General features: G+C 46.2%; 1 protein-coding gene across 1 annotated transcript in view; it reads right to left on the bottom strand.

The window, feature by feature from the left end:
* Positions 1–9,358: 9,358 nt before the first annotated feature.
* The window catches only part of LOC146822384 (uncharacterized), a 42,402-nt gene continuing 36,225 nt past the window's right edge, over positions 9,359–15,535 (bottom strand). Inside the window, exon 2 of the mRNA XM_085613468.1 lies at positions 9,359–12,534. Within this exon, the coding sequence (XP_085469594.1) occupies positions 11,159–12,130 (972 nt within the window). The 5' untranslated portion in view covers positions 12,131–12,534 and the 3' untranslated portion in view covers positions 9,359–11,158. The remainder of the gene's footprint in view (positions 12,535–15,535) is intronic.

Here is a 15,535-nt window from a genome sequence, read left to right as displayed (position 1 = left end):
TCCAGGTCTTGTCAGTCTCTGGGCTCGGGCTCCAGCGGGAGGCGGTGGCAAAGCGGACATTGATTCGCTGGATGGTGCTTGCGTTAGCAAGGTGGTCACTCCCTGACCACAGGGGAGATTGGCTTCAGTCCTCTGTGCAGCAGAGCATCGAAGTTCCCGTCTTCTTCTTAGTGTTAAGTTGATTCCAGGATGTCTGAAGTCTTAGGACACAGCTCCTACCTTTAAGCGGATTCTAGGGGCGGACTACCTGCTAGGTCCCTCCCTATGGGTGGGACCAGGAAGGGGGGTGGTTACACCCCCAATCCTTTGTCCAGCTCGCCCCAGGCCCGGGACTGGTGTGCCCCAGGACCGGTTTGAACTGGCATATGCACCGAGGCTCCTTGTGAGCCACAGGCATGTCTGGTTTCTTTCAAGCCCTACCTGACCAATACACAAAATCCTGTCTGGGGTGGTGCACGCACCTCCCCTGGCAGGAAACCCTTTGTCCACACCTCCCAAGCTGGAAGGACTCCCAGCAGCAGGAGGGCAGACTTGTGTCTGTGGTGGCAGCATCCATTTTGTGGAGCTGAGGCTATGTCTGATTTTACCCGGGTTTCAGGTACTGTACATGTCGTGTCCCTCTAGAAGGGTGGAATGCTAACCCCGTCGCCAGAATTGGCGAGGGGTTAGTATTCCAATTCGTATGACACCTTACTCGACATGTTTTGATAAAGCCAAACCAAAGATAGCATTTAACCGCGAGGTTCATAATGCACTTAAGAGTATATGGTATGACGATATCTGGAAACAGTAGAAGGAAGTTGTTCCGACCACTGCAGACAGGCTCAGCTCATGCCAGAGCACCATCTCACATGGAGCCAAGCACTCTGCCTTCAGGATTGTTAAGGCCTGCCATAGGAGTGACTTATAGGTTACCATGTGTCCCATTTAAGGTTAGGTATAGGTATACTACACCTAAGTAAGAGGTGGTTACACCAACTTACCCCAGCTGAGTGATCAGCCAGTTGTGTCAAATTGTTAGGCCAAGCTTGGGGTGGCATAATACATGCTTCAGCCCCTGGCAGGCCTTGGGTACACCAATGCCCTGGGTACCTAGTGTACACTGGTACAGGGGCTGACAGGGTGATCCACTTCCAATTGGTTATGCACCTAGGGTGCATAGTTTTAATTTAGTAGAGAGAACAGCAGGCTGGGGGTCTGATTGGCAGGCCCACAGCCTCAATATGTCAAAAACCAGTGAAGCAAAAAGCAAAAATGTGGGGTGACCATAGGATAGCAGACCCTACTCTCCTACACAACCCCCCCCCAAACGCTGGGACATTAAACTAGCCTTGACCAGTCTCGTCTTCATGTCCTAAGTGGAAGTACCTGGAGAGACCATCTGCATTCCCATGGTCAGTACCTGGCCGGTGCTCCACTGTAAAGTCCATCCCCTGTAGGGAAATGGACCACCTAAGCAGTTTGGGGTTTTCACCCTTCATCTGATTTAGCCACAAGAGGGGCTTATGGTCGGTCTGAATCTTGAAGTGAGTGCCAAACAAGTATGGCCTCAGCTTCTTCAGGGCCCACACCACAGCAAAGGCCTCCCTCTCAATAGCTGACCAATTCTTCTCTCTGGGGGTCAACCTTCTGCTAATAAAAGCAATGGGTTGGTCTTGACCATCTACATTAAGTTGTGACAGCACAGCTCCCACACCCAACTCAGAAGCATCTGTTTGGACAATAAACTCTTTGGAGTAGTCAGGACTTTTCAGGATAGGTGCAGAGCACATGGCCTCCTTCAGGTCATCAAATGCCTTTTGACAGCTTACTGTCCACTGAACCTTTTTGGGCATCTTCTTGGATGTCAGATCATTAAGAGGAGTCACAATGGAGCCATAGTTCTTAACAAACTTCCTGTAGTACCCAGTCAAGCCCAATAAAGCTCGAACTTGAGTCTGGGTGGTTGGAGGGGACCAGTCCTTGATGGATTGTATCTTACTCTCCAGTGGTTGAACTTGGCCTCCACCTACAAGGTGGCCCAAATATACAACCTTACTCTGCCCTATCTGGCACTTAGTAGCCTTGATAGTGAGGCCTGCCCTTTGCAGAGCCTCAAGAGCCTTCTTCAGGTGGATCAGGTGATCCTCCCAGATGGAGCTAAAGACAGCAATGTCATCAAGATATGCTGCACAAAAGTCATCCAACCCAGTAAGGACTTGGTTCACCAGCCTTTGGAAGGTGGCCGGTGCATTCTTCAGACCACAGGGCATCACCACAAACTGGTAGTGCCCACCTGGGGTTGAGAATGCTGTTTTGGCCTTAGACTCCTCAGCTAATCTGATTTGCCAATAGCCAGCTGTTAAGTCAAATGTGCTCAAAAACTTTGCAGAAGCTAGTTTGTCTATGAGCTCATCTGCCCTTGGAATAGGGTGTGCATCTGTCCTGGTGACAGCATTGAGACCCCTGTAGTCCACACAAAACCTCATTTCTCTCTTGCCATCTTTGGTGTGAGGTTTGGGGACCAGAACCACTGGGCTAGCCCAGGGGCTCTCTGAGGGTTCAATGACACCTAATTCCAGCATTTTATGTACCTCAGCCTTTATACAGTCCCTGACGTGGTCAGGTTGTCTGTAAAGCTTGTTCTTTACAGGCAGACTGTCACCAGTGTCCACCACATGGGTACACCAGTCAGTTTGACTAGGTATCAAGGAAAACATATGTGAAAATGATTGTAGAACCTGTCTACATTCAGTCTGCTGATGGGCAGTGAGGTTGCCTCCAAGGGTCACTCCTTCAACTGAGCCATCTTCAGGGTTCTGAGACAACAGGTCTGGTAGAGGGTCACTCTCTTCCTCCTGTCCCTCATCTGTAGCCATGAGCAAGCCCATGTCTGCCCTGTCAACATATGCTTTAAGCCTGTTAACATGGAGTACCCTGTGGGGACTCCTGGGAGTTCCTAGGTCGACCAAGTAGGTGACCTCTCCCTTCTTTTCCAGGATTGTATGGGGTCCAGACCATTTGTCTTGGAGTGCTGCTGGGGCCACTGGCTCCAACACCCATACCTTCTGTCCTGGCTGAAACTCAACCAAGACAGCCTTTTGGTCATGCCAAGCTTTCTGTAAGGCCTGGCTTGCCTCGAGGTTTTTGGATGCCTTCTCCATATACTCAGCCATCCTGGAGCGGAGACCAAGTACATAGTCCACTATGTCTAGCTTACGCTTTTTGAGAGGTAACTCCCATCCTTCCTTCACCAAACACAGTGGGCCTCTTACAGGGTGCCCAAACAACAATTCAAAGGGGCTGTAGCCAACTCCTTTCTGTGGGACCTCTCTGTAAGCAAACAGAAGGCAGGGTAGAAGGATGTCCCATCTTCGCCTGAGCTTTTCAGGTAATCCTTTGATCATACCCTTTAGGGTCTTGTTGAATCTCTCAACAAGCCCATTGCATTGTGGGTGATAAGGGGTGGTGAACTTGTAGTTGACACCACATTCCTTCCACATAGCTGTCAAGTATCCTGACATAAAGTTGGTACCTCTGTCAGATAATACCCCCTTAGGAAACCCCACTCTGGAGAATACTCCCAGCAGGGCCCTGGCCACAACAGGAGCTGTAGTGGTCCTAAGGGGAATTGCCTCTGGATACCTGGTGGCATGATCCACTACCACCAGTATAAATCTGTGCCCAGATGCAGTGGGAGGATCCATGGGACCCACTATGTCTATTCCCACTCTTTCAAAGGGGACCCCCACCACAGGTAGTGGTATTAGGGGGGCCTTTGTTGTGCCACCTGATTTGCCACTGGCTTGGCAGGTCACACAGGAGCGACAAAACTCCTTTGTATCTTCATTCATATGAGGCCAGTGAAAGTGAGGGACAAGCCTGTCCCAAGTCTTGTTCTGGCCTAAGTGTCCTGCTAAAGGAATATCATGGGCCAAGGTAAGAAGGAAGCCCCTAAATTGCAGAGGTATAACCAACCTCCTGGTAGCACCAGGCTTGGGGTCTCTAGCCTCTGAATAAAGGAGCCCTTCATCCCAATACACTTTATGGGTACCTTGAGCATTCCCAGCAGCCTCAGCAGCAGCCAGCTGTCTGAGGGGTTCAAGAGAGGGACAGGATAACTGAGCCTGCCTCAAGTCAGCCCTTGAAGGTCCCCCTGTCCCCAGAAACTCAACCTGATCAGGTTCAAGCTCTTCAGGGACAGTTCCTTCAGGGTCCTCTAGATCAGCTTCCTGGGAAGGCTGATCATCACTCTGAGGCAGGGGGGAAGGCACAGCCTTGACCCTCCTGTTCTTCCTCTTGGTAGGTAATTGGTCCATTGTTCCAGGATCCAAGACCTGAGGTTCAGTGAGGCACTTTTTGGCCTGTGACCTGGTCACAGCAAGGACATGTGATGATATACCCAACATCTCTGCATGAGTCCTGTACTCCACTTCTGACCATAGAGAACTCTCTAGGTCATTGCCCAACAAACATTCTACTGGGAGGTCTGCACTAACCACAACCCTTTTGAGGCCAGTTACCCCTCCCCATGAGAAGTTAACAACTGCCACACTATGTGAAGTAGTGGCATTGCTGGCATTGGTCACCAGGTAGTTCTCACCTGGTATGTACTGTCCAGGGTCCACAAAGCCTGGTGTCACCACAGTGACACTGGCACATGTGTCCCCGTAGGCTTGAGCCACTTTGTCATTAATTAAAGGAGTCTGTCTGTACTTGCCCAGGTTACTGGGGCTCACAGTCAGGGACAAATCAATGTCCCCATCACAGATCAAGACTGCCTGTGTCAGGGTTCTGTCTACGTCAGAATCTCCTTCAGTTCCCATAGTGATTCCCACTACACCCTTTGTCTGGGGACCAACACTGCTAACAGTAGTACTGGGAGCAGGTGCCTTAGGGGCAACAGGGTTGGGGGATCCACCCTTTTTGCAATCATTAGTCCAGTGAGTTGTATTTTTGCAATGATTGCACCAGGGTTTCTTTTGACCTTCTTTCTTCTTTTTGGACTGTTGTTGGGACCCACCCTCCTTAGCAGTAGTTTGGGGCCCTGTTGAAGACTTATGGTCTTTAGATTTCTGATCTCCATCCTTTTGGTCTGTTTTCTTCTGATCACCCCCTTGGCCCTGGTTCTGGTTCTGGTTCTTTTGCTTAACCCTGGTTCTGACCCATTTGTCTGCCTTCTTTCCCAATTCTTGGGGAGAGGTCAGATCAGAGTCAACCAAGTGTTGATGCAGTTGCTGGTTTTGACAGTTATTTAAAATCTGTTCTCTCATCATCAAATTATACAATCCTGTAAAATCAGATACCTTACTTCCCAGCAACCAACCCTCCAAAGCCTTAGTGGCACATTCAACATATTCAGACCAGTCCTGAGTCTGTGTCTTTTGGGTGTCTCTGAACATTAACCTGTTCTGTTCAGTGGTTAAGCCTAACCCATCTACCAGAACACTCTTCAGGACTCTGTAATTTCTGACATCCTCTTCTCTAACAGTGAGGAGTCTGTCTCTGCCTCTTCCTTCAAAGGAGAGCCAGAGGATTGCTGCCCACTGGTCTTCAGGAACCTGCTGTACTTTGCAGGCTCTCTCAAGAGCAGTTATCCATTTGTGGATGTCATCCCCACTTTTGTAGGGGGGCACAACCTTAGACAGGTTCTTATTATCAAATACCCTATCTTTGTCCTTAGGGACAATGCTGCCACCAGTGGGTATAGACCCACTCTCTCTAGGTTGCCTAGCCTTGTTCAGTTTTTCTTCCATCAGGGCTACCTCTAGCTCCTGCTTCCTGATCCTCAGCTGGGCTTCCTGCATTCTGGCCTCATGTTCCCTCCTCTGAGGGGTGGTCATCCTTTTCCTGGAGTGACCTTGAGAGCCTCTAGAGCCATGGGAAGCATTGGAGTCACCTGAGCGATTCCTTTGCCTCCCAAGCCCTGTGTTAAGTCCACTGGGGAGACCCAATGGGGTAAACCCACTGTCAATCCCCAATAGCCTTAGTTTAGCTGGGCCAAGTAGAACACTTGGCACTGGGCTAGTTCTCCCTTCATCATCACTACTTTCTGTATCCTCACCACTTTCCTCCCCTGTAGTATGATTCTCATCTAAGGGATGGCTATTAGAACTGGGTACCTCTGTAGCATCTTCAGAAGGGGGGCCTCCTGTTCCTGACCCTAAGGGGGCTAACTGGGAAGCTTTCCTGAGTTCTCTCTGATTCTCATCATTTTGTAAGAGTTCTCTGAGCTCAGCAGAGGTAGGGTTCTTGGGCTGTTTAAGGCCTCTAAGAGTTGCCAAATGCCTGAGCTCATTCTGGTTAAGGGTAGCAAAGCTGGATGGTGCCCTCTGGGGGTCACTCTCAACAGAGATGGGTACAGTGGACCCCTCTGCCCCGGCCATTGCTCTTAAGTATGGGTGGATGTGTTGCAATCTACCTACACTTGGGTTTACCTACTAAACCTATCTAGTAGTTGTAGTCAGGGTGTGCTACTCCCTTTGCTCTACAACAACTAAGTTCAGTAGAACTTATGTATATCTAATCTTGTTTTATATGTACCTACAGGTACCTATGTGATCTTTCAATTGGTAACCAAGAGATTACAATGGTAAAACACAGCAAGCTCAAATCCAACCGCTGCTCACCAATGTGAGAAGTTGGCCTGGTATATGATGCTCACTAGTTAAAGTGATCACCTTGTACCATGCCAAGCAACCCTTATGGTGTGGTTGTAAGTCAACCTTTTCGGACTAGCTGCCCTAGTGGTAGCGTAGGCTAAGCAGTCTTTGAGGCTAAACTCGTGAAGCGTGTTAAGCCAGCTGTTTTATCAAATGTAACCCCCTTTTATACCAATGAAAGGACACCACACAGATATATATTCAAAATATATATGTATTTATTTCTCAAAGTAACCCCTAGTCTCTTTATGAGCACAGGAGCACAAATCGTCAAACAAGATTACAGTAGAATACACAGAAGTTGCACTTTATATGGATAGGCCCTGGTGGCCGCTCAAACAATATACTAAAATAGTGGTATAAGTACCACGAACAGAAAAGGGAAAAGGCCTAGGGCCTCTAGAATCGCTGGGCCTACAAGGAGCTAACTTCAGTTAGTGACCAGGAGGTCCACGGGTGGCGTGTGCAGAGCAAATAGTCACACACGTGCTCCCATAGGTTTCAATGGGTGCGTAAAAAGTACAAAGTTACTGCAAAGCGGATCTTCCGGATGGACTAGGAACTCAAGATTTGGAACACAGGCACTAGAGATGTAATACTACACTTGGGCACAGGTGTGCCAGCTTTACCTCACCCACAGGAAGCGGGTGCATAGGCCTCGAAGTGCGTTGGGTTTCCTCTATCTGTTCCGTGGAGCCTGAAGACAAAGATGCTGCAGGCGGTCAGTCCGGGAGGGATGCAGTGGATCCAAGAGTGGATTGAAGATGTTGAAGACCTGTAAGCAGAGGGGACAGTGTTCACAGTCACTAGCCAGTGACCGGCGTGGCACCAGGTGGGTACCAGGCGATGTTGGGTGCAAACAGGAAGAAAGGTGTAGCTTGTCTCTGCAGCCACGTGGTCCCTGGAGGTCGACGACGTCCAGGAGTCGGTTCACGAGCTGTCCCACGCAGGCTCTCGGTGTCGGCGATTTGATCGAAGCAAACAAGCCTTGGCAAAAGCAATTGTTGTAGGAGATGAAATAAGCTGATGGTTCTGACCAGCAAGGTCAGAAGGACTGCTCCTTTGGAGGGGAGCAAGGGCCAGTCTGGAGCAACCAGACCAGCAGTGTATTTCGTAAAGTTCGTTGCCAAGATGGCTACTAGCCAGCGGGCCAGCAACCGGTTAGGCGCGTCGAGTGGCAAAATGCAGAAGGGCCCCATGCAGATCGTGGAGATGCTGGAGGGCTCACCTTTGGTGCAGATGCTGCTCGAGGGTTGGGCTTCTCAGATCCCAAAGCACAACTTGGAGGGATCCTCGGTTGTTGCACTTGTCAGCTTGTCGTGGTCGTTTCAAGATGGCTGGCTCCACGTGTCTCGGTGCCTCCACGGGTCTCCTCTTTGCAGGGACTGTGGATCGGGCGGTGAGAGGTCTGGAGGTCCAGGTCTTGTCAGTCTCTGGGCTCGGGCTCCGGCGGCGGCAAAGCGGACGTTGATTCGCTGGATGGTGCTTGCGTTAGCAAGGTGGTCACTCCCTGACCACAGGGGAGATTGGCTTCAGTCCTCTGTGCAGCAGAGCATCGAAGTTCCCATCTTCTTCTTAGTGTTAAGTTGATTCCAGGATGTCTGAAGTCTTAGGACACAGCTCCTACCTTTAAGCGGATTCTAGGGGCCGGACTACCTGCTAGGTCCCTCCTTATGGGTGGGACCAGGAAGGGGGGTGGTTACACCCCCAATCCTTTGTCCAGCTCACCCCAGGCCCGGGACTGGTGTGCCCCAGGACCGGTTTGAACTGGCATATGCACCGAGGCTCCTTGTGAGCCACAGGCATGTCTGGTTTCTTTCAAGCCCTACCTGACCAATACACAAAATCCTGTCTGGGGTGGTGCACGCACCTCCCCTGGCAGGAAACCCTTTGTCCACACCTCCCAAGCTGGAAGGACTCCCAGCAGCAGGAGGGCAGACTTGTGTCTGTGGTGGCAGCATCCATTTTGTGGAGCTGAGGCTATGTCTGATTTTACCCGGGTTTCAGGTACTGTACATGTCGTGTCCCTCTAGAAGGGTGGAATGCTAACCCCGTCGCCAGAATTGGCGAGGGGTTAGTATTCCAATTCGTATGACACCTTACTCGACATGTTTTGATAAAGCCAAACCAAAGATAGCATTTAACCGCGAGGTTCATAATGCACTTAAGAGTATATGGTATGACGATATCTGGAAACAGTAGAAGGAAGTTGTTCCGACCACTGCAGACAGGCTCAGCTCATGCCAGAGCGCCATCTCACATGGAGCCAAGCACTCTGCCGTCAGGATTGTTAAGGCCTGCCATAGGAGTGACTTATAGGTTACCATGTGTCCCATTTAAGGTTAGGTATAGGTATACTACACCTAAGTAAGAGGTGGTTACACCAACTTACCCCAGCTGAGTGATCAGCCAGTTGTGTCAAATTGTTAGGCCAAGCCTGGGGTGGCATAATACATGCTTCAGCCCCTGGCAGGCCTTGGGTACACCAATGCCCTGGGTACCTAGTGTACACTGGTACAGGGGCTGACAGGGTGATCCACTTCCAATTGGTTATGCACCTAGGGTGCATAGTTTTAATTTAGTAGAGAGAACAGCAGGCTGGGGGTCTGATTGGCAGGCCCACAGCCTCAATATGTCAAAAAACCAGTGAAGCAAAAAGCAAAAATTTGGGGTGACCATAGGATAGCAGACCCTACTCTCCTACACCCGCCCTTGCCACTGGATCAGTTTTTCTGGTAGCAGATTGATGGTTTTATAGCATTGGTTTGGTGATTATTGCTTATTGATTTCTGATTATTGGTTATTGATGGATGTTTGGATAATTAATGATTTATGTTCTAACATTCTATGTTGAGTTGCGTTGCATTCTATGTTGTTTTTGAAGACTTCTGGGATGTAGGAAGTTGGATGCCCTGTAGGTACACGGGGAAAACGTGTGGCAAGTGAAGTTGCACAGTGTATTGTCTGTTGCTCTGTAGGTACACGGGGAAAACGTGCGACGATTGGAGTCGCACAACGCATTGTCTAAGTTCGAATTGGTAACATCGTCGTGTGTTATCGTTACCATTCCAGCGGCTTTCCCAGTAAGAGAAAAGGAGAAAGTGGTAACTGAGTGTCCCATGAGAGAGATCCCAGGAGGAGGCTACGTGCATGTTCCCTGGACCAGACAGGACATTTTATCATTTACAAATGACTTCCCCCGTCTTCGCGAGAATCCGGTGGAATGGTATTGGCAGGTAGATAGGTTTGTCAAATTATCAAAAGTACTGTGGATTGATTTGAACAGTCTATTTGACATAATTGTACCAGCAGATCTATGGGCAAAATGTAAAATTACAATAGGTTGGCCTACTCAGGAATATCCTAGAGATGCTAAAACAGGTGCCCTTGTTCAACTGATCGGCCCCTCTGGACAACAACTCCTCACCCAGCGCCTTGAGAACCTCACTGATGATTTGCCATGCTTAATACCCATTGATTGATTCTGTACATTCATACAGATGGGGACTTTCTGATGCGGTTTTAACTCTCCCTTGCCAATAAAAGCCTTGCTAAATTCAGTGCGGTCTTCAGGGTTGACTTTTGATGTCGAGTTAGCTCTCCATTTACGAATGCATGGCCACATTCAATACATTTATAGTTTCTCTCCTGTGTGAACATTCTGATAATATTTTGTTTTGTAATCGATCCCTTGTCACATTCTATTCATTAATAGGGTTTCTCCCTAGTGTAGATTTGTTTATACTGCATTAGCTTATTCTTCCTGTGTTAGATTTGCTTGAACTCTGTACATACATTGGATTTCTTGCCATGTAGATTTTCGGACGTCGCTTCAGTTTTCCATTTATTATGAATGCTTTGAGGTATTCAGTACATACATATATTTTCTCCCCTGTGTGAACTTCCTGATCTTGTATTACATTTTGCTTTGTAATAAATCCCTTGTCACATTCTATACATTCATGTGGTTTCCCCCCAGTGTAGACACTGATATTGCTTTAACTCTCCCTTTATAATAAATACCTTGTCACATGCCGTGCAGTTGAATGGTCACCCTCCATTTGGAATAAAGGTGTTGTCACATTTTGTACAATTATATGGTTTCTTTCATGTGTGAACATTCTGATGTATTTTTAAACTTTGCTTTGTAATAACTGCTAAGACACATTCAGTACAGCCATATAGTTTCTCACCAGTGTAGAATTTCTGATGTAGTATTTATCTTTGCCTAGTAATAAATGTCTTGTTGCATTATGTACATTCATAGGGTTTCTCTCCTACATAGACTATCTGATGTTACATAAGATGCAACTTTCTAATAAATGACTTCTCACACTCAGTGCAGTTGAATGGTCTCTCTCCAGTGGGGATTTTCTAAATGTTGATTCAGCTCTCCATTGGATATAAATGCTTTGTCACATTCAGTGCATTCGTACGGTTTCTCCCCAGTGTGAACTCTGATGTTCCTTTAGCGGTCTATATTTGATAAATGCTTTGCCACATTCTGTACATTGATATTATTTCTCCCCAGTGTAGATTTTCTGATGTCGCGTTAGCTCTCCCTTTGTTGTAAATGCTTTTTCACATGCTGTACATTGATATGGTTTCTCCCCAGTGTGGACCTTTTGATGTTGCTTCAGCTTTTCATTTGTTATAAATGCTTTTTCACATTCTGTACATTGAGATGATCTCTCTCCAGTGTGGGTTTTCTGGTGTTGCTTTAGCTCTCCAAGTGTTATAAATGCCTTATCACATTCTGTACATTTATATGGTTTCTCCGCAGTGTGGATTTTGTGATGTCGTTTTAGCTGTCCATTTGTTACAAATGCTTTGTCACATTCTGTACATTTATATGGTTTCTCCTCAGAGTGGATATTTTGATGTCGCTTCAGCTGTCCATTTGCTATAAATGCTTTGCTACATTCTGTACATTGATATGGTTTCTCCCCAGTGTGGACTTTCTGATGTTCCATTAGATGAGACTTTCTAATGAATGCCTTGTCACATTCTGTGCATTTATATGGTTTCTCCCCAGTGTGGATTTTATGATGTCGTTTTAGCGTTCCATTTCTTATAAATGCTTTGTGACATTCTGTACATTTATATGGTTTCTCCCCAGTGTGTACTTTCTGATGTTCCATTAGATGAGACTTTCTAATGAATGCCTTGTCACATTCTGTGCATTTATATGGTTTCTCTCCAGTGTGGATATTTTGATGTCGCTTCAGCTGTCCATTTGTTATAAATGCTTGGTCACATTCTGTACATTTATATAATTTCTCCCTATTGTGGAGTTCTAGATGTCGTTTAAGCTGTCCAATTGTTATAAATGCTTTGTAACATTCTGTACATTGATACGGCTCCTCCCTGGTATGGGTTTGTTGATGCTGCCTTAGATTCTTCTTCCTATGGAACACTTTATTACATTCTGTACATTTATATGGTTTCTCCTCTACGTAGACACTCTGATACTGCATTAGGTCTTTCATTGCAAAGAAAACTTTTCCACAGTCAGTCAATCAATATGGTTGTTCTTCAGTATGATTTTCTGATGTTGCACTTGCTCTTTCTCTAATAAATGTGTTTCTAGATATTTATACGGTTTCTCTTCTATGTGTTCTTTCTGATCCAGGTTAGCTCTTCCTTTGTAATGAGAACCTTATCAGACTTGCTTCTGTAAGTCAGTGTGTTATTTCATCAATGTATATCAGGTGATTGCTAAGAGCCAAGTTCAGACCACATTGGGCAGTTTGGGTTTTCTGCTGTAGAAAAAGACTTTGGCGAGGCCTTAGCCTTCAAGGGAAGAAATTTCAAGGTGTATTGTTTTTACATCACTTTCTACACAAGTGATTAATGCCTTCCTCTTTTTTGTTCATTACTGCATTTATTGCACCTGTTGGAAAAGAAGAAAAATAAAAACACTGGATAAGTTTAAATGGTGGGTCTATCACGAAAAGCTATTTTCATTTAATGAGACATTTAATTGACCACATAGACACATGCGCTAAAGAAATTCTAGATTACACTTTCAATGTGTGGGCCCCTTCCTCCCATCTGCCCCGAAAGACCCATTGGGATGCAGATAAGAACTAAATCACACCCAACACTTGCAGGGTCTGTAGCTCTCTAGAAGGAATACACAAAGGGGTCGGTCACCTAGCCCAGATGTGTACTAGAGACAGGATGTAAGGCACAAAGAGCAGTACAAGCAGAGAAAAGTCCACTTTCTAAAAGTAGCTTTTCAAAAATAGTAATGTTAAATCTGACTTTACCAGTAAAGAGGATTTATCATTACCATTGCAAAGATATGAAACATGAAAAGGCTACTCCTTTCCAATCAGGAATTACAGCTTAAAGGTATTCTACTGATTTCCCGGTTCCAGCCAACGAGAGGAGTAGGCCTTACAGCAGTGAAAAAGTAATTTAACTGTTTGTCACTACCAGGACATGTAAAACATAGAAGTATATGTTCTGCCTTTTACTCACATAGAGTCCTGCTCTTTGGGTTACCAAGGGCCTTCCTTAGGGGTGACTTATATGTAATAAAAAGGGAAGTTTTAGGCTTGGCAAGTAGCTTTAAATGCCAACTCGATGTGGCAGTAAACTTCACACATAGGCACTGCAGTGGCAGGCCTGAGAGTTTCAGGCTGCATAAGTGGGTGGCACGGTCAGTGCTGCAGCCCACTAGTAGCAAATAATTTGCAGGCCCTGGGCACATGTAGTGCACTTTACTAGGGTCTTAAAGCAAACTAAATATGCCAACTGAGTAGGAACCCTATAAGCCCATGTTACCATATTCAGGGGAGAGAGCACAAACACTTTAGCACTGATTAGCAGTGGTAACGGTTGCAGAGTCCTAAAGCCAGCAAAAACAAGCACAGAAAATGGAGGGAGGCAGGTAAAAAGTTGGGGAAAGACCACCCTAAGGCTGTCAGGTCTACGAGCCTTTTCCAGTGAATGGACAACACAACAAAGAGCATCAAAATAATGGTAGGAAATATAATCAATTGCTGCAAGGGAGTCCTTTATAGTATCAGAGAGCCCATGATAGGACCCAGACAATAATCTGAGCATCTTTCACATAGTGTAACTCCAGAGATCAGAGGCTCTGACCAGAGCTACACAAGAAAAAGGAGGTTTACAACCACAGTAAACACACAGTGGCAAAGTCAAGAAGTCTCACCTTTTAGACATATAGGCTTTCCCAATGCTACACAACATCAAGAAAGAACAAGCATTTGCAACGCAATAGGTCTCGCATTTGTTAGAGTTGGAGCTATTAGTGTAAATATAAATATTTTTTACTTATGCGTTTAGTAGTGGATGGATCTGATGGCAATTGTTTGTTTTACAATTAATTTATAAGCAAGCGTATCGATTGTGTTTCTGGTGTATAGTGCTTACTGGGATACAGTATCAAGCAATCCTGGATTTGTTTTAGCAAATGAACACTATGCAGTTTTTTAAGGACACAACAAGAATGCTTTATTACATAAATGGACATAATATGGACATATTGAACCCAAGAGAATAAGAGTCACCTGATTATTTTATTTGTGGATATTTAATAACATTAAGCAGTATGATGGTGCTAATTTTACCTGGTTTTTAAACACACCATTGGATGGCTGCTATGAATGTGATGCGATTATCCCTAGGGGCCCACAACGAGCAGAATAAAGAGAAAATTCCAGGTTGTAACTAGTAGGTTTCTGCACAGACTAATGAAACATAGCCGGAGGCTGTACTCATAGGATTTGCATGGAGACAGACTGGATGCATAGGCCTGGGGAGCAGAGACACGATGAGCAGGGCTACAGTGAGACAATGTGAGCTGAAGCAGACACAGGAATTACAGGTTATGAAGGCAGCGATGCATAAACCAAAGGGGGTGCATTTGGGGGGTGGACACACATTGGAGCACGGGGTATCAACCAGGCATAAGGTAAGAAGAGGAGGATGAACACCTGTCAAAGCACAGAGACTGGGGGTGTATGCAATGGACACAGTGGGAGCGAAGATGACTGGTGAGAGCTTGCATATTGCAGGGAGGCAGGGATACAGTGAGCACATACAGCTGCGGAAAAAACAAAGTGATGTATCTCTGCGTGAACCCATTAGGAGGTAGCAAAGAAGGGTCCTGAATTTTTACTCTCATCGTCCTAAATTTACACCAATGCCAGTTGGTCACCCTTGGTCATAGAGATGCATAGAACGCCTTGGTGCGCCTAGGAGAGGGGGCAAAGGCTAGTGCCCGAGAGGAAGGAAAGGCTAGGCAAGCAGCGTGCTTTGGGTGAAGGAGACAAAGAAAATGCTCCGGGGAGAAGGGGCAGTGGGGATTGCTTCAAAGGAAGGACATTGTAAAAGAAAAACCCAGCGCTGGTGAATCACATTCTCAATGACATGGAGTCATCATGTAAACCTCCCTAGTCAGTAAAGCCTTTGAGGGTGGAGCCATGTCAGGATTTCACAATATCCACCTGAATTATTTACATGCGCTAATGAAAATGGGAACCAGAATGGGAGTGCAGTCTGGCCCTCGTCAACCTTCGTAGGATGACCCTAATTTATGAACAATTAGAAAGAATTATCACTATGCTTCCACAAGAAGAGCAGGCATCTTTTTAATGCTAATAATCATATCCAAAATTAAACTCACATTTATAATAAAAAAAAAATGCTCCAACTAGGAAGGCATGTGTTATTGATATGTATTGCATGACCAGATTATTGTCTTATTATAAATACAAGCATTTTGAGAAGGCAAGCTGCCTGCCAAGAGTGCTGGTTATTCCTTCCTCCTCAAGTGTCCCACATGGCTCTCCACTTATAGAAAAGTACCCGAGTCCTGCAACTGGAAGGGATTTAGCGTATGACAACTCTACAGAAGGTTC

The sequence above is a fragment of the Triturus cristatus genome, chromosome 6 (assembly GCF_964204655.1).
Source record: "Triturus cristatus chromosome 6, aTriCri1.1, whole genome shotgun sequence".
Lineage (NCBI taxonomy): Eukaryota > Metazoa > Chordata > Amphibia > Caudata > Salamandridae > Triturus > Triturus cristatus.
Note: the sequence above shows the minus strand (reverse complement) of the source record. Positions and strands in the feature narration are given on the sequence as shown.